Genomic DNA, 23703 nt, shown 5'->3' on the forward strand with positions numbered 1-23703 from the left:
GAGTTTCTACTGTGTATATATATAATCTTTGTTCCCTCTGGAGTCTCTGCTGTATATATATATAATCTTTGTTCCCCCTGGAGTCTGCTGTGTAATATATAATCATATGTGTATATATATATATAATCATATAGTCATTTAGCAGACGCTCTTATCTAGAGTGACTTACAGTTAGTGCATTCATTTTAAGATAGCTGGGTGGGAAACCACATATCAGAGGCATAGTAGGTACACTTTTCCTTAATAAAGTAGGGGTGGGAGGGCCAAGAGAACTGAGGTGGCAGAACGGAGTGCTCGGGTTGGGGTGTACGGTTTGACCATAGCCTGAAGGTAGGGAGGGACAGTTCCTCTTGCTGTTCTGTAGGTAAGCACTATGGTCTTGTAGTGGATGGGTTGGGGTGTACGGTTTGACCATAGCCTGAAGGTAGGGAGGGACAGTTCCTCTCGCTGTTCTGTAGGTAAGCACTATGGTCTTGTAGTGGATGGGTTGGGGTGTACGGTTTGACCATAGCCTAAAGGTAGGGAGGGGCAGTTCCTCTTGCTGTTCTGTAGGTAAGCACCATGGTCTTGTCGTGGATGGGTTGGGGTGTAGGGTTTGACCATAGCCTGAAGGTAGGGAGGGGCAGTTCCTCTTGCTGTTCTGTAGGTAAGCACTATGGTCTTGTAGTGGATGGGTTGGGGTGTACGGTTTGACCATAGCCTAAAGGTAGGGAGGGGCAGTTCCTCTTGCTGTTCTGTAGGTAAGCACTATGGTCTTGTAGTGGATGGGTTGGGGTGTAGGGTTTGATCATAGCCTGAAGGTAGGGAGGGACAGTTCCTCTTGCTGTTCTGTAGGTAAGCACTATGGTCTTGTAGTGGATGGGTTGGGGTGTACGGTTTGACCATAGCCTAAAGGTAGGGAGGGGCAGTTCCTCTTGCTGTTCTGTAGGTAAGCACTATGGTCTTGTAGTGGATGGGTTGGGGTGTACGGTTTGACCATAGCCTAAAGGTAGGGAGGGGCAGTTCCTCTTGCTGTTCTGTAGGTAAGCACTATGGTCTTGTAGTGGATGGGTTGGGGTGTAGGGTTTGATCATAGCCTGAAGGTAGGGAGGGACAGTTCCTCTTGCTGTTCTGTAGGTAAGCACTATGGTCTTGTAGTGGATGGGTTGGGGTGTAGGGTTTGACCATAGCCTGAAGGTAGGGAGGGACAGTTCCTCTTGCTGTTCTGTAGGTAAGCACCATGGTCTTGTAGTGGATGCGAGCGTCAACTGGAATTCTGGATAAGTTGCAGGGGTTTGATGGCAAAAGCGAGCAGCCCAGCCAACAGCGAGTTGCAGTAGTCCAGAAGGGAGATGACACGTTCGTGGATTAGGACCTGCGCCACTTCCTGTGTGAGGGGGGGTCGTACTCTACGGATGTTGTACAGCATGAATCTGCAGGAGTCACTGCTTCGATGTTTGCAGAGAATGACAGGGTGTTGTCCAGGGTCACGCCAAGGTTCTTTGCACTCTGGGAGGGTGACAGTGTGGAGTTGTCAACCATGATGGAGAGGTCTTTGAGTGGACAGGCCTTCTCTGGGATGAAGAGCAGCTCTGTCTTGTCAAGGTTGAGCTTGAGGTGGTGGGCCGACATCCAAGCTGAGATATCTGCCAGGCACGCAGAGATGCGTGTTGCCACCTGGGTGTCAGAAGGGGGAAGGAGAAAAGTAGTTGAGTGTCATCTTCATAGCAGTGAAATGAGCTGAGTGACTTGGTATATAGAGAGGAGAGGTCCATCCTCATAGCAGTGATAGGAGAGACCATGTGAGTATATGACAGAGCTGAGTGACTTGGTCTATAGCGAGAAGAGGAGAGGTCCATCCTCATAGCAGTGATAGGAGAGACCATGTGAGGATATGACAGAGCTAAGTGACTTGGTCTATAGAGAGAAGAGGGAGAGGTCCATCCTCATAGCAGTGATATGAGAGACCATGTGAGGATATGACAGAGCTGAGTGACTTGGTCTATAGAGAGAAGAGGAGAGGTCCATCCTCATAGCAGTGATAGGAGAGACCATGTGAGGATATGACCAGTGACTTGGTCTATAGAGAGAAGAGGAGAGGGCCTAGAACCGAGCCCTGGGGGACACTAGTAGTGAGAGTACGTGGTGCAGACATAGATCCTCTCCACGTCACCTGGTAGGAATGTAGAGAGGATCCACGTCACCTGGTAGGAGCGTAGAGAGGATCCACATCACCTGGTAGGAGCGTAGAGGATCCACATCACCTGGTAGGAGCATAGAGAGGATCCATGTCACCTGGTAGGAACGTAGAGAGGATCCACGTCACCTGGTAGGAGCGTAGAGAGGATCCATGTCACCTGGTAGGAACGTAGAAAGGATCCACGTCACCTGGTAGGAGCGTAGAGAGGATCCACATCACCTGGTAGGAACGTAGAGAGGATCCACGTCACCTGGTAGGAGCTTAGAGAGGATCCACGTCACCTGGTAGGAACGTAGAGAGGATCCACGTCACCTGGTAGGAGCGTAGAGAGGATCCATGTCACCTGGTAGGAGCGTAGAGAGGATCCACGTCACCTGGTAGGAGCGTAGAGGATCCATGTCACCTGGTAGGAATGCAAAAAGGATCCACGTCACCTGGTAGGAGCATAGAGAGGATCCACGTCACCTGGTAGGAGCGTAGAGAGGATCCATGTCACCTGGTAGGAACGTAGAAAGGATCCACGTCACCTGGTAGGAGCGTAGAGAGGATCCACGACACCTGGTAGGAGCGTAGAGATGATCCACGTCACCTGGTAGGAACATAGCGTGGATCCCCCCTGGTATCCCTACTGTGTTATATGCCCCCCCTGGTATCCCTACTGTGTTATATGCCCCCCCCCTGGTATCCCTACTGTGTTATATGCCCCCCTGGTATCCCTACTGTGTTATATGTGTTCCACTGGTATCCCTACTGTGTTATATGTGTTCCCCCTGGTATCCCTACTGTGTTATATGTGTTCCCCCTGGTATCCCTACTGTGTTATATGTCCCCCCTGGTATCCCTACGGTGTTATATGTGTTCCCCCTGGTATCCCTACTGTGTTATATGTGTTCCCCCTGGTATCCCTACTGTGTTATATGTGTTCCCCCTGGTATCCCTACTGTGTTATATGTGTTCCCCCTGGTATCCCTACTGTGTTATATGCCCCCCCCTGGTATCCGTGTTTAACCTGGTATCCTGACTGTGTTATATTAACCTGGTATCCTGACTGTGTTATATTAACCTGGTATCCTGACTGTGTTATATTAACCTGGTATCCTGACTGTGTTATAATAACCTGGTATCCTGACTGTGTTATATTAACCTGGTATCCTGACTGTGTTATATTAACCTGGTATCCTGACTGTGTTATATGTCCCCCCCTGGTGTCACTACTGTGTTATATGTCCCCCGCTGGTATCCCTACTGTGTTATATGTGTTTAACCTGGTATCCCTACAGTGTTATATGTGTTCCCCCTGGTATCCCTACTGTGTTATATGTGTTCCCCCCCCCTGGTATCCCTACTGTATTATATGTGTTCCCCCTGGTATCCCTACTGTGTTATATGAGTTCCCCCCCCCTGGTATCCCTACTGTGTTATATGTGTTTAACCTGGTATCCCTACTGTGTTATATGACCCCCCTGGTATCCCTACTGTGTTATATGACCCCCCCTGGTATCCCTACTATGTTATATGTGTTCCCCCTGGTATCCCTACTGTGTTATATGTGTTCCCCCTGGTATCCCTACTGTGTTATATGCCCCCCCCCCGGTATCCGTGTTTAACCTGGTATCCTGACCGTGTTATATTAACCTGGTATCCTGACTGTGTTACATGTGTTTAACATGGTATCCTGACTGTGTTATATTAACCTGGTATCCTGACTGTGTTATATGTGTTTAACCTGGTATCCTTACTGTGTTATATGTGTTCCCCCTGGTATCCCTACTGTGTTATATGACCCCCCCCCCCCCCTCTGGTATCCCTACTGTGTTATATGTGTTCTCCCTGGTATACCTACTGTGTTATATGTGTTTAACCTGGTATCCTGACTGTTATATGTGTTTAACCTGGTATCCTGACTGTGTTATATTAACCTGGTATCCTGACTGTGTTATATTAACCTGGTATCCTGACTGTGTTATATGTGTTTAACCTGGTATCCTGACTGTTATATGTGTTTAACCTGGTATCCTGACTGTGTTATATTAACCTGGTATCCTGACTGTGTTATATTAACCTGGTATCCTGACTGTGTTATATGTGTTTAACCTGGTATCCTGACTGTTATATGTGTTTAACCTGGTATCCTGACTGTGTTATATGTGTTTAACCTGGTATCCTGACTGTGTTATATGTGTTTAACCTGGTATCCTGACTGTTATATGTGTTTAACCTGGTATCCTGACTGTGTTATATTAACCTGGTATCCTGACTGTGTTATATGTGTTTAACCTGGTATCCTGACTGTGTTATATGTGTTTAACCTGGTATCCTGACTGTGTTATATTAATATCCTGACTGTGTTATATTAACCTGGTATCCTGACTGTGTTTTTTGTGTTTAACCTGGTATCCTGACTGTGTTATATTAATATCCTGACTGTGTTATATTAACCTGGTATCCTGACTGTGTTTTTTGTGTTTAACCTGGTATCCTGACTGTGTTTTTTGTGTTTAACCTGGTATCCTGACTGTGTTATATTAATATCTTGACTGTGTTGTATTAACCTGGTATCCTGACTGTGTTATATGTGTTTAACCTGGTGTTTTCTACCTGTGTTGCCAGGTAAGCTGGACATCGGCCCTGACGACCCCAGGTGGATTGGTGCGTGGTGGGGTGGCTTCTTGCTCTGCGGTGCCTTACTCTTCACCTCCTCCCTCTTCATGTTCGGCTTCCCCCAGTCCCTGAATGAGCAGGATGTGGACAGTGGGGGGGAGAGTGAACAGGCCATGTTGCCCCCCTCCCTGTCCAGGGATTACGAGGGTAACAAGCCCACTAATGGGGTGATCCATGGCTTCCAGGCCAATAGTGGACTGACCTGCTGCGAGCACATGAGAGGTGAGATCTACTGTCATATAATAATATGGTAATGTCAGCGATGTTGGTCAGGGGAGAGGTCTGCTTCTCTGTTTATTAACAGACTGGTGTTAATGGATACGGTACACATGTCAAATACATACAAGATATTATGTTGTGATGTACACAGTTTCAATCACCCCCCACCCCTTTACAGTCATCCCCAAGGTGACCAAGCACCTCCTGTCCAACCCTGTGTTTACCTGCATCTCGCTGGCAGCCTGTATGGAGATCGCTGTGGTTGCAGGCTTCGCCACCTTCCTAGGGAAGTACATGGAGCAGCAGTTCAACCTCACCACTTCCTCAGCCAATCAGCTGCTAGGTGATAATGCTAATCACTACATCCAAACCAGAGCATAATAAAACATGGGACTTCTATAGTGGTTTTCAATGACCCTGTGGCCTTTCCTTTCTTCCTTCACAGTGTTTGTTATTGGCCCCTTCTCACACACACTCCTCTCTGTCCTCTGTCTCTCCCTAACCCTGGTCCTAACACTGTTCTCTGTCTCTCCATAACCCTGGTCCTAACACTGTCCTCTGTCTCTCCCTAACACTGTCCTCTGTCTCTCCCTAACCCTGGTCCTAACACTGTCCTTCCAACCATAACCCCTGTCCTCTGTCTCTCCCTAACCCTAGTCCTAACACTGTCCTCTGTCTCGCCCTACCCCTGGTCCTAACACTGTCCTCTGTCTCTCCCTAACCCTGGTCCTAACACTGTACTTCCAACCATAATCCCTGTCCTCTGTCTCTCCCTAACCCTGGTCCTAACACTGTCCTCTATCCTTCCAACCATAACCCCTGTCCTCTGTCTCTCCCTAACCCTGGTCCTAACACTGTCCTCAGTCTCTCCCTAACCCTGGTCCTAACACTGTACTTCCAACCATAACCCCTGTCCTATGTCTCTCCCTAACCCTGGTCCTAACACTGTCCTCTGTCTCTCCCTAACCCTGGTCCCAACACTGTCCTCTGTCTCTCCCTAACCCTGGTCCTAACACTGTCCTCTGTCTCTCCCTAACCCTGGTCCTAACACTATCCTTCCAACCATAACCCCTGTCCTCTGTCTCTCCCTAACCTTGGTCCTAACACTGTCATCTGTCTCTCCCTAACCCTGGTCCTAACACTGTCCTCTATCCTTCCAACCATAACCCCTGTCCTCTGTCTCTCCCTAACCCTGGTCCTAACACTGTCCTCTGTCTCTCCCTAACCCTGGTCCTAACACTGTCCTCTATCCTTCCGACCATAACCCCTGTCCTCTGTCTCTCCCTAACCCTGGTCCTAACACTGTCCTCTTGTCTCTCCCTAACCCTGGTCCTAACACTGTCCTCTGTCTCTCCCTAACCCTGGTCCTAACACTGTCCTCTGTCTCTCCCTAACCCTGATCCTAACACTGTCCTCTATCCTTCCAACCATAACCCCTGTCCTCTGTCTCTCCCTAACCCTGGTCCTAACACTGTCCTCTGTCTCTCCCTAACCCTGATCCTAACACTGTCCTCTATCCTTCCGACCATAACCCCTGTCCTCTGTCTCTCCCTAACCCTGGTCCTAACACTGTCCTCTGTCTCTCCCTAACCCTGGTCCTAACACTGTCCTCTATCCTTCCAACCATAACCCCTGTCCTCTGTCTCTCCCTAACCCTGGTCCTAACACTGTCCTCTATCCTTCCAACCATAACCCCTGTCCTCTGTCTCTCCCTAACCCTGGTCCTAACACTGTCCTCTGTCTCTCCCTAACCCTGGTCCTAACACTGTCCTCTATCCTTCCAACCATAACCCCTGTCCTCTGTCTCTCCCTAACCCTGGTCCTAACACTGTCCTCTCGCTCTCCCTAACCCATGTCCTAACACTGTCCTCTATCCTTCTGACCATAACCCCTGTCCTCTGTCTCTCCCTAACCCTGGTCCTAACACTGTCCTCTATCCTTCCAACCATAACCCCTGTCCTCTGTCTCTCCCTAACCCTGGTCCTAACACTGTCCTCTATCCTTCCGACCATAACCCCTGTCCTCTGTCTCTCCCTAACCCTGGTCCTAACACTGTCCTCTGTCTCTCCCTAACCCTGGTCCTAACACTGTCCTCTATCCTTCCAACCATAACCCCTGTCCTCTGTCTCTCCCTAACCCTGGTCCTAACACTGTCCTCTGTCTCTCCCTAACCCATGTCCTAACACTGTCCTCTATCCTTCCAACCATAACCCCTGTCCTCTGTCTCTCCCTAACCCTGGTCCTAACACTGTCCTCTGTCTCTCCCTAACCCATGTCCTAACACGGTCCTCTATCCTTCCAACCATAACCCCTGTCCTCTGTCTCTCCCTAACCCTGGTCCTAACACTGTCCTCTGTCTCTCCCTAACCCATGTCCTAACACTGTCCTCTATCCTTCCAACCATAACCCCTGTCCTCTGTCTCTCCCTAACCCTGGTCCTAACACTGTCCTCTGTCTCTCCCTAACCCTGATCCTAACACTGTCCTCTATCCTTCCAACCGTAACCCCTGTCCTCTGTCTCTGCCTAACCCTGGTCCTAACACTGTCCTCTGTCTCTCCCTAACCCTGATCCTAACACTGTCCTCTATCCTTCCAACCATAACCCCTGTCCTCTGTCTCTCCCTAACCCTGGTCCTAACACTGTCCTCTGTCTCTCCCTAACCCTGGTCCTAACACTGTCCTCTATCCTTCCAACCATAACCCCTGTCCTCTGTCTCTCCCTAACCCTGGTCCTAACACTGTCCTCTATCCTTCCAACCATAACCCCTGTCCTCTGTCTCTCCCTAACCCTGGTCCTAACACTGTCCTCTGTCTCTCCCTAACCCTGGTCCTAACACTGTCCTCTATCCTTCCAACCATAACCCCTGTCCTCTGTCTCTCCCTAACCCTGGTCCTAACACTGTCCTCTCGCTCTCCCTAACCCATGTCCTAACACTGTCCTCTATCCTTCTGACCATAACCCCTGTCCTCTGTCTCTCCCTAACCCTGGTCCTAACACTGTCCTCTATCCTTCCAACCATAACCCCTGTCCTCTGTCTCTCCCTAACCCTGGTCCTAACACTGTCCTCTATCCTTCCAACCATAACCCCTGTCCTCTGTCTCTCCCTAACCCTGGTCCTAACACTGTCCTCTATCCTTCCAACCATAACCCCTGTCCTCTGTCTCTCCCTAACCCTGGTCCTAACACTGTCCTCTATCCTTCCAACCATAACCCCTGTCCTCTCCCTCCCTCCCTCCCTCCCTTCCTCCATAGGTATGACAGCCATTCCGTGTGCGTGTCTGGGTATCTTCCTGGGTGGTCTCTTGGTGAAGAAGTTAGACCTGTCAGCGTTAGGGGCCATCCGTATGGCCATGGGTGTCAACCTCGTCTCCACCGCCTGTTACGTCTCCTTCCTCTTCCTCGGCTGTGACACCGGCCCTGTCGCCGGGGTGACTGTCGCCTACGGCAACGCGTGAGTAGCCTACTGTATCACTGTTAACGCGTTCAACAATGTTACCAAGTTGTTCCTCACCTCTAATAACATTTTATTGGCCTCATGTGCAGAATACAAAAGGTGTAGATTTACAGTGAAATGCTTACTTACGAGCCCATTCCCAACAGGACACTTAAAAATTAAGACAAATATTTTCTACATATAAAAGGAAATAGTAAAACTATTTAAAAAAAATAAGATGATTATGACTATATACAGGGAGGTAATAACATGGTTATATACAGGGAGGTAATAACATGGCTATATACAGGGAGGTAATAACATGGTTATATACAGGGAGGTAATAACATGGTTATATACAGGGAGTACCAGGTAATAACATGGCTATATACAGGGAGGTAATAACATGGTTATATACAGGAAGTACCAGGTAATAACATGGTTATATACAGGGAGGTAATAACATGGTTATATACAGGGAGGTAATAACATGGTTATATACAGGGAGTACCAGGTAATAACATGGCTATATACAGGAAGTACCAGGTAATAAAATGGTTATATACAGGGAGGTAATAACATGGTTATATACAGGGAGGTAATAACATGGTTATATACAGGGAGTACCAGGTAATAACATGGTTATATACAGGGAGGTAATAACATGGCCATATACAGGGAGTACCAGGTAATAACATGGTTATATACAGGGAGTACCAGGTAATAACATGGTTATATACAGGGAGTACCAGGTAATAACATGGTTATATACAGGGAGTACCAGGTAATAAAATGGTTATATACAGGGAGTACCAGGTAATAACATGGTTATATACAGGGAGTACCAGGTAATAACATGGTTATATACAGGGAGGTAATAACATGGCCATATACAGGGAGTACCAGGTAATAACATGGTTATATACAGGGAGTACCAGGTAATAACATGGTTATATACAGGGAGGTAATAACATGGTTATATACAGGGAGGTAATAACATGGCTATATACAGGGAGGTAATAACATGGTTATATACAGGGAGGTAATAACATGGCTATATACAGGGAGTACCAGGTAATAACATGGCTATATACAGGAAGTACCAGGTAATAACATGGCTATATACAGGGAGTACCAGGTAATAACATGGTTATATACAGGGAGGTAATAACATGGTTATATACAGGGAGTACCAGGTAATAACATGGCTATATACAGGATGTACCAGGTAATAAAATGGTTATATACAGGGAGGTAATAACATGGTTATATACAGGGAGTACCAGGTAATAACATGGTTATATACAGGGAGGTAATAACATGGCCATATACAGGGAGTACCAGGTAATAACATGGTTATATACAGGGAGTACCAGGTAATAACATGGTTATATACAGGGAGTACCAGGTAATAACATGGTTATATACAGGGAGTACCAGGTAATAAAATGGTTATATACAGGGAGTACCAGGTAATAACATGGTTATATACAGGGAGTACCAGGTAATAACATGGTTATATACAGGGAGGTAATAACATGGCCATATACAGGGAGTACCAGGTAATAACATGGTTATATACAGGGAGTACCAGGTAATAACATGGTTATATACAGGGAGGTAATAACATGGTTATATACAGGGAGGTAATAACATGGTTATATACAGGGAGGTAATAACATGGCTATATACAGGGAGTACCAGGTAATAACATGGCTATATACAGGGAGGTAATAACATGGTTATATACAGGGAGGTAATAACATGGTTATATACAGGGAGTACCAGGTAATAACATGGCTATATACAGGGAGTACCAGGTAATAACACGGCTATATACAGGGAGGTAATAACATGGCTATATACAGGAAGTACCAGGTAACAACATGGCTATATACAGGGAGTACCAGGTAATAACATGGTTATATACAGGGAGGTAATAACATGGCCATATACAGGGAGTACCAGGTAATAACATGACTATATACAGGGAGTACCAGGTAATAACATGGCTATATACAGGGAGTACCAGGTAATAACATGGCTATATACAGGGAGTACCAGGTAATAACATGGTTATATACAGGGAGGTAATAACATGGCCATATACAGGGAGTACCAGGTAATAACATGACTATATATAGGGAGTACCAGGTAATAACATGGCTATATACAGGAAGTACCAGGCAATAACATGGCTATATACAGGGAGTACCAGGTAATAACATGGTTATATACAGGGAGTACCAGGTAATAACATGGCTATATACAGGGAGTACCAGGTAATAACATGGTTATATACAGGGAGTACCAGGTAATAACATGGTTATATACAGGGAGTACCAGGTAATAACATGGCTATATACAGGGAGCCCCAGGTAATAACATGGCTATATACAGGGAGGTAATAACATGGCTATATACAGGGAGTACCAGGTAATAACATGGTTATATACAAGGAGGTAATAACATGGCTATATACAGGGAGTACCAGGTAATAACATGGCTATATACAGGGAGGTAATAACATGGCTATATACAGGGAGTACCAGGTAATAACATGGCTATATACAGGGAGGTAATAACATGGCTATATACAGGGACTACCAGGTAATAACATGGCTATATACAGGGAGTACCAGGTAATAACATGGCTATATACAGGGAGTACCAGGTAATAACATGGTTATATACAGGGAGTACCAGGTAATACCATGATTATATACAGGGAGTACCAGGTAATAACATGGCTATATACAGGGAGTACCAGGTAATAACATGGTTATATACAGGGAGGTAATAACATGGCTATATACAGGGAGTACCAGGTAATAACATGACTATATACAGGGAGTACCAGGTAATAACATGGCTATATACAGGGAGTACCAGGTAATAACATGGTTATATACAGGGAGGTAATAACATGGCTATATACAGGGAGTACCAGGTAATAACATGACTATATACAGGGAGTACCAGGTAATAACATGGCTATATACAGGCAGTACCAGGTAATAACATGGTTATATACAGGGAGGTAATAACATGGTTATATACAGGGAGTACCAGGTAATAACATGGCTATATACAGGATGTACCAGGTAATAAAATGGTTATATACAGGGAGGTAATAACATGGTTATATACAGGGAGTACCAGGTAATAACATGGTTATATACAGGGAGGTAATAACATGGCCATATACAGGGAGTACCAGGTAATAACATGGTTATATACAGGGAGTACCAGGTAATAACATGGTTATATACAGGGAGTACCAGGTAATAACATGGTTATATACAGGGAGTACCAGGTAATAAAATGGTTATATACAGGGAGTACCAGGTAATAACATGGTTATATACAGGGAGTACCAGGTAATAACATGGTTATATACAGGGAGGTAATAACATGGCCATATACAGGGAGTACCAGGTAATAACATGGTTATATACAGGGAGTACCAGGTAATAACATGGTTATATACAGGGAGGTAATAACATGGTTATATACAGGGAGGTAATAACATGGTTATATACAGGGAGGTAATAACATGGCTATATACAGGGAGTACCAGGTAATAACATGGCTATATACAGGGAGGTAATAACATGGTTATATACAGGGAGGTAATAACATGGTTATATACAGGGAGTACCAGGTAATAACATGGCTATATACAGGGAGTACCAGGTAATAACACGGCTATATACAGGGAGGTAATAACATGGCTATATACAGGAAGTACCAGGTAACAACATGGCTATATACAGGGAGTACCAGGTAATAACATGGTTATATACAGGGAGGTAATAACATGGCCATATACAGGGAGTACCAGGTAATAACATGACTATATACAGGGAGTACCAGGTAATTACATGGCTATATACAGGGAGTACCAGGTAATAACATGGCTATATACAGGGAGTACCAGGTAATAACATGGTTATATACAGGGAGGTAATAACATGGCCATATACAGGGAGTACCAGGTAATAACATGACTATATATAGGGAGTACCAGGTAATAACATGGCTATATACAGGAAGTACCAGGCAATAACATGGCTATATACAGGGAGTACCAGGTAATAACATGGTTATATACAGGGAGTACCAGGTAATAACATGGCTATATACAGGGAGTACCAGGTAATAACATGGTTATATACAGGGAGTACCAGGTAATAACATGGTTATATACAGGGAGTACCAGGTAATAACATGGCTATATACAGGGAGCCCCAGGTAATAACATGGCTATATACAGGGAGGTAATAACATGGCTATATACAGGGAGTACCAGGTAATAACATGGCTATATACAGGGAGGTAATAACATGGCTATATACAGGGAGCCCCAGGTAATAACATGGCTATATACAGGGAGGTAATAACATGGCTATATACAGGGAGTACCAGGTAATAACATGGTTATATACAAGGAGGTAATAACATGGCTATATACAGGGAGTACCAGGTAATAACATGGCTATATACAGGGAGGTAATAACATGGCTATATACAGGGAGTACCAGGTAATAACATGGCTATATACAGGGAGGTAATAACATGGCTATATACAGGGACTACCAGGTAATAACATGGCTATATACAGGGAGTACCAGGTAATAACATGGCTATATACAGGGAGTACCAGGTAATAACATGGTTATATACAGGGAGTACCAGGTAATAACATGGCTATATACAGGGAGTACCAGGTAATAACATGGTTATATACAGGGAGGTAATAACATGGCTATATACAGGGAGTACCAGGTAATAACATGACTATATACAGGGAGTACCAGGTAATAACATGGCTATATACAGGGAGTACCAGGTAATAACATGGTTATATACAGGGAGGTAATAACATGGCTATATACAGGGAGTACCAGGTAATAACATGACTATATACAGGGAGTACCAGGTAATAACATGGCTATATACAGGGAGTACCAGGTAATAACATGGTTATATACAGGGAGGTAATAACATGGCCATATACAGGGAGTACCAGGTAATAACATGACTATATACAGGGAGTACCAGGTAATTACATGGCTATATACAGGGAGTACCAGGTAATAACATGGTTATATACAGGGAGTACCAGGTAATACCATGGTTATATACAGGGAGGTAATAACATGGTTATATACAGGGGTACCTGGTAAGGGGTTAGGGTTAACCCTGCCATATGAGTTCTGTTATACTCACAGACATAATTCAAACAGTTTTAGAAACTTCGGAGTGTTTTCTATCCACCAGTAATAATAATATGCATATATTCCCATCTGGAATATACATATACATCTGAAAGAGTAGGAGGCAGTTTACTCTGGGCACGCCTTTCATCCAAAAGTAAAAATGCTGCCCCCTAGCCCCAACAGGATATACAGGAAGTACCGGGTAATAACATGGCTATATACAGGAAGTACCAGGTAATAACATGGCTATATACAAGTGTGTGTGTGTGTGTGTAATAAATAATCAAGGGGGTCAATGTAAATAGTCAGGGTAGACATTTGATCAAATGTTCAGCAGTATAATGGGAGTAGAAGTTGTTCAGGTGCCTTTTGGTCCCAGACTTGGTGCTCCGGTACCGTTTGCCGTGCAGTAGCATTGATAACAGTCTATATGGCTTGGGTGGCTGGCTCCGGTACCGTTTGCCGTGTGGTAGCAGAGAGAACAGTCTATATGGCTTGGGTGGCTGGCTCCGGTACCGCTTGCCGTGTGGTAGCAGAGAGAACAGTCTATATGGCTTGGGTGGCTGGCTCCGGTACCGCTTGCCGTGTGGTAGCAGAGAGAACAGTCTATATGGCTTGGGTGGCTGGCTCCGGTACCGCTTGCCGTGCGGTAGCATTGAGAACAGTCTATATGGCTTGGGTGGCTGGCTCCGGTACCACTTCCCGTGCGGTAGCATTGAGAACAGTCTATATGGCTTGGGTGGCTGGCTCTGGTACCGCTTGCCGTGCGGCAGCATTGAGAACAGTCTATATGGCTTGGGTGGCTGGCTCCGGTACCGCTTAGCAGAGAGAACAGTCTATATGACTTGGGTGGCTGGCTCCGGTACCACTTGCCGTGCGGCAGCATTGAGAACAGTCTATATGGCTTGGGTGGCTGGCTCCGGTACCGCTTAGCAGAGAGAACAGTCTATATGACTTGGGTGGCTGGCTCCGGTACCGTTTGCCGTGTGGTAGCAGAGAGAACAGTCTATATGGCTTGGGTGGCTGGCTCCGGTACCGTTTGCCGTGCGGTAGCATTGAGAACAGTCTATATGACTTGGGTGGCTGGCTCCGGTACCGCTTAGCAGAGAGAACAGTCTATATGACTTGGGTGGCTGGCTCCGGTACCGTTTGCCGTGTGGTAGCAGAGAGAACAGTCTATATGGCTTGGGTGGCTGGCTCCGGTACCGTTTGCCGTGTGGTAGCAGAGAGAACAGTCTATATGGCTTGGGTAGCTGGCTCCGGTACCGCTTAGCATTGAGAACAGTCTATATGGCTTGGGTGGCTGGCTCCGGTACCGCTTGCCGTGTGGTAGCAGAGAGAACAGTCTATATGGCTTGGGTGGCTGGCTCCGGTACCGCTTGCCATGCGGTAGCATTGAGAACAGTCTATATGGCTTGGGTGGCTGGCTCCGGTACCACTTGCCGTGCGGTAGCATTGATAACAGTCTATATGGCTTGGGTGGCTGGTTCCGGTACCGCTTAGCAGAGAGAACAGTCTATATGACTTGGGTGGCTGGCTCCGGTACCGCTTGCCGTGCGGTAGCATTAATAACAGTCTATATGACTTGGGTGGCTGGCTCTGGTACCGCTTGCCGTGCGGCAGCATTGAGAACAGTCTATATGGCTTGGGTGGCTGGCTCCGGTACCGCTTGCCGTGTGGTAGCAGAGAGAACAGTCTATATGGCTTGGGTGGCTGTCTCCGGTACCGCTTAGCAGAGAGAACAGTCTATATTGCTTGGGTAGCTGGCTCCGGTACCGCTTAGCAGAGAGAACAGTCTATATGGCTTGGGTGGCTGGCTCCGGTACCGCTTGCTGTGCGGTAGCAGAGAGAACAGTCTATATGGCTTGGGTGGCTGGCTCCGGTACCGCTTGCCGTGCGGTAGCAGAGAGAACAGTCGATATGGCTTGGGTGGCTGGAGTCCTTGACCATTTTTAGGGCCTTTCTCTGAAACCGTCTTGTCTAGAGGTCCTGAATGGCAGGGAGTTAGGCCCCAGTGATGTATTGGACACTACCCTGAGTTGCACCTAGTGGTAAGATGCCGAGCAGTTGCTATACCAGGCGGTAATGCAGCCAGTCAAAATGCTGTATAACTGTATAAAGCAGCTGTATAACTTGTTGAGGGTCTGAGGGCCCATGCCACATCTTTTCAGCCTCCTGTGGGGGAAGAGGCATTGATGTGCCCTCTTTCACGACTGCCTTGGTGTGTTTGGACATTGATAGGTCCTTAGTGATGTGGAACCCAAGGAACTTGATGCTCTAGGCCCGCTCCACTACAGCCCCGTCGATGTGAATGGGGACATGTTCGGCCCTCCGTTTGCTGTAGTCCACAATGAGCACCTTTGTCTTGCCCACGTTGAGTGAGAGGTTGTCTTGGCACCACACTGCCAGGTCTCCGACCTCCTCCTCCTCCGGTCATAAAACCACTCCCTTATTATCTCTACCATAGTTAGAAGTTCATAAAGGTTATTGAATAGTGTGGCCTCTATAGATGATAGTGTAGTCTCTATAGATGATAGTGTAGCCTCTATAGATGATAGTGTGGCCTCTATAGATGATAGTGTAGCCTCTATAGATGATAGTGTAGCCTCTATAGATGATAGTGTAGCCTCTATAGATGATAGTGTGGCCTCTATAGATGATAGTGTGGCCTCTATAGATGATAGTGTAGCCTCTATAGATGATAGTGTGGCCTCTATAGATGATAGTGTAGCCTCTATAGATGATAGTGTAGCCTCTATAGATGATAGTGTAATCTCTATAGATGATAGTGTAGCCTCTATAGATGATAGTGTAGCCTCTATAGATGATAGTGTAGCCTCTATAGATGATAGTGTAATCTCTATAGATGATAGTGTAGCCTCTATAGATGATAGTGTGGCCTCTATAGATGATAGTGTAGCCTCTATAGATGAAAGTGTAGCCTCTATAGATGATAGTGTGGCCTCTATAGATGATAGTGTAATCTCTATAGATGATAGTGTAGCCTCTATAGATGATAGTGTAGCCTCTATAGATGATAGTGTAGCCTCTATAGATGATAGTGTAGCCTCTATAGATGATAGTGTAGCCTCTATAGATGATAGTGTAGCCTCTATAAATGACAGATAGTGTAGCCTCTATAGATGATAGTGTAGCCTCTATAGATGATAGTGTAGCCTCTATAGATGATAGTGTAGCCTCTATAGATGATAGTGTAGCCTCTATAGATGATAGTGTAATCTCTATAGATGATAGTGTAGCCTCTATAAATGACAGAAAGTGTAGCCTCTATAAATGATAGTGTAATCTCTATAGATGATAGTGTAGCCTCTATAGATGACAGAAAGTGTAGCCTCTATAAATGGTAGAAAGTGTAGCCTCTATAGATGATAGTGTAGCCTCTATAAATGATAGTGTAGCCTCTATAAATAACAGAAAGTGTAGCCTCTATAAATGATAGTGTAATCTCTATAGATGATAGTGTAGCCTCTATAAATGACAGAAAGTGTAGCCTCTATAAATGATAGTGTAATCTCTATAGATGATAGTGTAGTCTCTATAGATGATAGTGTAGCCTCTATAGATGATAGTGTGGCCTCTATAAATGATAGTGTAGCCTCTATAGATGACAGAAAGTGTAGCCTCTATAAATGATAGTGTAATCTCTATAGATGATAGTGTAGCCTCTATAAATGACAGAAAGTGTAGCCTCTATAAATGATAGTGTAATCTCTATAGATGATAGTGTAGTCTCTATAGATGATAGTGTAGCCTCTATAGATGATAGTGTGGCCTCTATAAATGGTAGTGTAATCTCTATAGATGATAGTGTAGCCTCTATAGATGATAGTGTAGCCTCTATAAATGACAGAAAGTGTAGCCTCTATAAATGATAGTGTAGCCTCTATAGATGATAGTGTAGCCTCTATAGATGATAGTTTAGCCTCTATAAATGACAGAAAGTGTAGCCTCTATAAATGATAGTGTAATCTCTATAGATGATAGTGTAGTCTCTATAGATGATAGTGTAGCCTCTATAGATGATAGTGTGGCCTCTATAAATGGTAGTGTAATCTCTATAGATGATAGTGTAGCCTCTATAGATGATAGTGTAGCCTCTATAGATGACAGAAAGTGTAGCCTCTATAAATGATAGTGTAATCTCTATAGATGATAGTGTAGCCTCTATAGATGATAGTGTAGCCTCTATAGATGATAGTGTGGCCTCTATAAATGGTAGTGTAATCTCTATAGATGATAGTGTAGCCTCTATAGATGATAGTGTATCCTCTATAAATGACAGAAAGTGTAGCCTCTATAAATGATAGTGTAGCCTCTATAGATGATAGTGTAGCCTCTATAGATGATAGTGTAGCCTCTATAGATGATAGTGTAGCCTCTATAGATGATAGTGTGGCCTCTATAGATGATAGTGTGGCCTCTATAGATGATAGTGCAGTCTCTATAGATGATAGTGTAGCCTCTATAAATGATAGTGTAGCCTCTATAGATGATAGTGTAATCTCTATAGATGATAGTGTAGTCTCTATAGATGATAGTGTAGCCTCTATAGATGATAGTGTAGCCTCTATAAATGATAGTGTAGCCTCTATAGATGATAGTGTAGCCTCTATAAATGATAGTGTAGCCTCTATAGATGATAGTGTAATCTCTATAGATGGTAGTGTAGCCTCTATAGATGATAGTGTAGCCTCTATAAATGATAGTGTAGCCTCTATAGATGATAGTGTAATCTCTATAGATGATAGTGTAGCCTCTATAGATGATAGTGTAGCCTCTATAGATGATAGTGTGGCCTCTATAAATGGTAGTGTAATCTCTATAGATGATAGTGTAGTCTCTATAGATGATAGTGCAGCCTCTATAGATGATAGTGCAGCCTCTATAGATGAAAGTGTAGCCTCTATAGATGATAGTGTAGCCTCTATAGATGATAGTGTAGCCTATATAGATGATAGTGTAGCCTCTATAGATGATAGTGTAGCCTCTATAGATGATAGTGTAGCCTATATAGATGATAGTGTGGCCTCTATAGATGATAGTGCAGCCTCTATAGATGATAGTGTAGCCTCTATAGATGAAAGTGTAGCCTCTATAGATGATAGTGTAGCCTCTATAGATGATAGTGTAGCCTATATAGATGATAGTGTAGCCTCTATAGATGATAGTGTAGCCTCTATAGATGATAGTGTAGCCTCTATAGATGAAAGTAGAGCCTCTATAGATGATAGTGTGGCCTCTATAGATGATAGTGTGGCCTCTATAGATGATAGTGTAGCCTCTATAGATGATAGTGTAGCCTCTATAGATGATAGTGTAGCCTCTATAGATGATAGTGTAGCCTCTATAGATGATAGTGTAGCCTCTATAGATGCTAGTTTAGAACTGCCATGCTCCGACACCACCAAAACAGCTGCCATGCTCCGACACCACCAAAACAACTGCCATTCTCCGACACCACTAAAACAACTGCCATGCTCCGACACCACTAAAACAACTGCCATGCTCCGACACCACTAAAACAACTGCCATGCTCCGACACCACTAAAACAACTGCCATGCTCCGACACCACTAAAACAACTGCCATGCTCCGACACCACTAAAACAACTGCCATGCTCCGACACCACTAAAACTACTGCCATTCTCCGACACCACTAAAACAACTGCCATGCTCCGACACCACTAAAACAACTGCCATGCAGACAAACAGGCTACAGACAGACAAGACTGGTATTGTTGTAACTCAGCAATCTTTGTCCTCCAAACACGACGAGTTGAGTTTTTACCAAAAAGTTATATTTTGGTTTCATCTGACCATATGACATTCTCCCAATCTTCTTCTGGATCATCCAAATGCTCTCTAGCAAACTTCAGACGGGCCTGGACATGTATTGGCTTAAGCAGGGGGACACGTCTGGCACTGCAGGATTTGAGTCCCTGGCGGCATAGTGTGTTACTGATGGTAGGCTTTGTTAATTTGGTCCCAGCTCTCTGCAGGTCATTCACTAGGTCCCCCGTGTGGTTCTGGGATTTTTGCTCACCGTTCTTGTGATCATTTTGACCCCACGGGTGAGATCTTGCATGAAGCCCCAGATCGAGGGAGATTATCAGTGGTCTTGTATGTCTTCCATTTCCTAATAATTGCTCCCACAGTTGATTTCTTCAAACCAAGCTGCTTTCCTATTACAGATTCAGTCTTCCCAGCCTGGTGCAGGTCTACAATTTTGTTTCTGGTGTCCTTTGACAGCTCTTTGGTCTTGGCCATAGTGGAGTTTGGAGTGTGGACAGGTGTCTTTTATACTGATAACAAGTTCAAACAGGTGCCATTAATGCAGGTAACGAGTGGAGGACAGAGGAGCCTCTTAAAGAAGAAGTTACAGGTCTGTGAGAGACAGAAATCTTGCTTGTTTGTAGGTGACCGAATACTTATTTTCCACCATAATTTGCAAATAAATTCATAAAAAATCCTACAATGTGATTTTCTGGATTTTTTTTCTCATTTTGTCTGTCATAATTGAAGTGTACCTACGATGAAAATTACAGGCCTCTCTCATTTTTTTAAATGGGAGAACTTGCACAATTGGTGGCTGACTAAATACTTTTTTGCCCCACTGTAGCTATCATTGTACATAGCATGTTTCCAGTGTTTTGATAATGCCATGGTTTTCTATATAACAGTATGTAACCTGTTTGCCTGTTCCCAGGACCCTGCGGTCATGGCAGAGACCGGAGCATGGCTGCATCAACAACTGTAACTGCTACACAGCCTCAGTGAGCCCTGTGTGTGGCTCCAACGGGATCACCTACCTCTCTGCCTGCTTCGCCGGCTGCCTCACACCTGTAAGTCCCTGGTCTTCTGGCAGGACCTTTACAGCCAGCTGCATTGTCATTGACAACCATAGTAGACCATGTTCTAAAAGTCTCTATACATTATAGAGTCCTATACAGCTGCCTCAAGGCTGTATCATTCACATGATAGTAGATCACATAAACCCATCGGGTACATCATATCAGGGTCACCAAAACTGTAGGAGCAAGCTATATTAGTCATGTAGGTGATATATAGAAGTCTGTGGCTGAGTCCCAAATGGCACCCTATTCCCTATATAGTGCACTACTTTAGACCAGGGCCCAATGATTCCTATAGTTTATATATTGTATCCACTCCTCTCCAGAACCTCACCAGCTGTATGTCTATCTATAGGTGATATCCTCTCATGTCCTCCAGAACCAGCTGTCTATCTATAGGTGATATCCTCTCCTGTCCTCCAGAACCAGCTCTCTATCTATAGGTGATATCCTCTCCTGTCCTCCAGAACCAGCTGTCTATCTATAGGTGATATCCTCTCCTGTCCTCCAGAACCAGCTGTCTATCTATAGGTGATATCCTCTCCTGTCCTCCAGAACCAGCTGTCTATCTATAGGTGATATCCTCTCCTGTCCTCCAGAACCAGCTGTCTATCTATAGGTGATATCCTCTCCTGTCCTCCAGAACCAGCTGTCTATCTATAGGTGATATCCTCTCATGTCCTCCAGAACCAGCTGTCTATCTATAGGTGATATCCTCTCCTGTCCTCCAGAACCAGCTCTCTATCTATAGGTGATATCCTCTCCTGTCCTCCAGAACCAGCTGTCTATCTATAGGTGATATCCTCTCCTGTCCTCCAGAACCAGCTGTCTATCTATAGGTGATATCCTCTCCTGTCCTCCTCCAGAACCAGCTGTCTATCTATAGGTGATATCCTCTCCTGTCCTCCAGAACCAGCTGTCTATATATATAGGTGATATCCTCTCCTGTCCTCCAGAACCAGCTGTCTATCTATAGGTGATATCCTCTCCTGTCCTCCTCCAGAACCAGCTGTCGATCTATAGGTGATATCCTCTCCTGTCCTCCAGAACCAGCTGTCTATCTATAGGTGATATCCTCTCCTGTCCTCCTCCAGAACCAGATGTCTATCTATAGGTGATATCCTCTCCTGTCCTCCAGAACCAGCTGTCTATCTATAGGTGATATCCTCTCCTGTCCTCCAGAACCAGTTGTCTATCTATAGGTGATATCCTCTCCTGTCCTCCAGAACCAGCTGTCTATCTATAGGTGATATCCTCTCCTGTCCTCCAGAACCAGTTGTCTATCTATAGGTGATATCCTCTCCTGTCCTCCAGAACCAGCTGTCTATCTATAGGTGATATCCTCTCCTGTCCTCCAGAACCAGCTGTCTATCTATAGGTGATATCCTCTCCTGTCCTCCTCCAGAACCAGCTGTCGATCTATAGGTGATATCCTCTCCTGTCCTCCAGAACCAGCTGTCTATCTATAGGTGATATCCTCTCCTGTCCTCCTCCAGAACCAGATGTCTATCTATAGGTGATATCCTCTCCTGTCCTCCAGAACCAGCTGTCTATCTATAGGTGATATCCTCTCCTGTCCTCCAGAACCAGTTGTCTATCTATAGGTGATATCCTCTCCTGTCCTCCAGAACCAGCTGTCTATCTATAGGTGATATCCTCTCCTGTCCTCCAGAACCAGTTGTCTATCTATAGGTGATATCCTCTCCTGTCCTCCAGAACCAGCTGTCTATCTATAGGTGATATCCTCTCCTGTCCTCCAGAACCAGCTGTCTATCTATAGGTGATATCCTCTCCTGTCATATCCTCTCCTGTCCTCCAGAACCAACTGTCTATCTATAGGTGATATCCTCTCCTGTCCTCCAGAACCAGCTGTCTATCTATAGGTGATATCCTCTCCTGTCCTCCAGAACCAGCTGTCTATCTATAGGTGCTATCCTCTCCTGTCCTCCAGAACCAGTTGTCTATCTATAGGTGATATCCTCTCCTGTCCTCCTCCAGAACCTGACCAGCTGTATGTGTATCAGCAGTAAGGAGGAGGAGTCAGTGGCGTTGCCGGGGAAATGTCCCAGTCCAGGCTGCCAACAGGCCTTTATCACCTTCCTTTGTGTCATCTGTGTGTGCAGCATGATCGGAGCCATGGCCCAGACACCCTCCGTCGTCATACTTATCAGGTAACCTCTAACCCTGACCTCTGGCCCAGACCCCCTCTGTTATCATACTCATCAGGTAGCCTCTAACCCTGACCTCTAACCCAGACCCCCTCTGTTATCATACTCATCAGGTCATCTCTATCCCCAACCTCTAACCCAGAGACCCCTCTGTTATCATACTCATCAGGTAGCCTCTAACCCAGACCCCCTCTGTTATCTTACTCATCAGGTCATCTCTATCCCTGACCTCTAACCCTGACCCCCTCTGTTATCAGGTCATCTCTATCCCTGACCTCTAACCCAGACCCCCTCTGTTATCATACTTATCAGGTAACCTCTAACCCTGACCTTTATCCCTGACCTCTATCCCAGACCCCCTCTGTTATCATACTCATCAGGTCATCTCTATCCCTGACCTCTAACCCAGACCCCCTCTGTTATCATACTCATCAGGTCATCTCTAACCCAGACCCCTCTGTTATCATACTCATCAGGTCATCTCTATCCCTGACCTCTAAACCAGACCTCCTCTGTTATCATACTCATCAGGTCATCTCTAACCCAGACCCCTCTGTTATCATACTCATCAGGTCATCTCTATCCCTGACCTCTATCCCAGACCCCCTCTGTTATCATACTCATCAGGTCATCTCTATCCCTGAACTCTAACCCTGACCTCTAACCCAGACCCCTCTGTTATCATACTCATCAGGTAACCTCTATCCCTGACCTCTAACCCAGACCCCTCTGTTATCATACTCATCAGGTCATCTCTCACCCTGACCTCTAACCCAGACCCCCTCTGTTATCATACTCATCAGGTAACCTCTAACCCAGACCCCTCTGTTATCATACTCATCAGGTCATCTCTATCCCTGACCTCTAACCCAGACCCCCTCTGTCATCATACTCATCAGGTAATCTCTAACCCTGACCTCTAACCCTGACCCCCTCTGTTATCATACT

At 45.3% G+C, this 23703-nt stretch overlaps 1 protein-coding gene across 1 annotated transcript in view; it reads left to right on the forward strand.

Moving 5' to 3' along the window:
• LOC109886248 (solute carrier organic anion transporter family member 3A1-like) overlaps positions 1-23703 on the forward strand; it is a 62835-nt gene that overhangs the window by 28063 nt on the left and 11069 nt on the right. Inside the window, exons 4-8 of the mRNA XM_031812470.1 lie at positions 4790-5062; positions 5238-5402; positions 8313-8511; positions 20443-20578; positions 22586-22758. Of these exons, the coding sequence (XP_031668330.1) occupies positions 4790-5062; positions 5238-5402; positions 8313-8511; positions 20443-20578; positions 22586-22758 (946 nt within the window). The remainder of the gene's footprint in view (positions 1-4789; positions 5063-5237; positions 5403-8312; positions 8512-20442; positions 20579-22585; positions 22759-23703) is intronic.

Source organism: Oncorhynchus kisutch, unplaced genomic scaffold (genome assembly GCF_002021735.2).
Source record: "Oncorhynchus kisutch isolate 150728-3 unplaced genomic scaffold, Okis_V2 Okis03b-Okis08b_hom, whole genome shotgun sequence".
Lineage (NCBI taxonomy): Eukaryota > Metazoa > Chordata > Actinopteri > Salmoniformes > Salmonidae > Oncorhynchus > Oncorhynchus kisutch.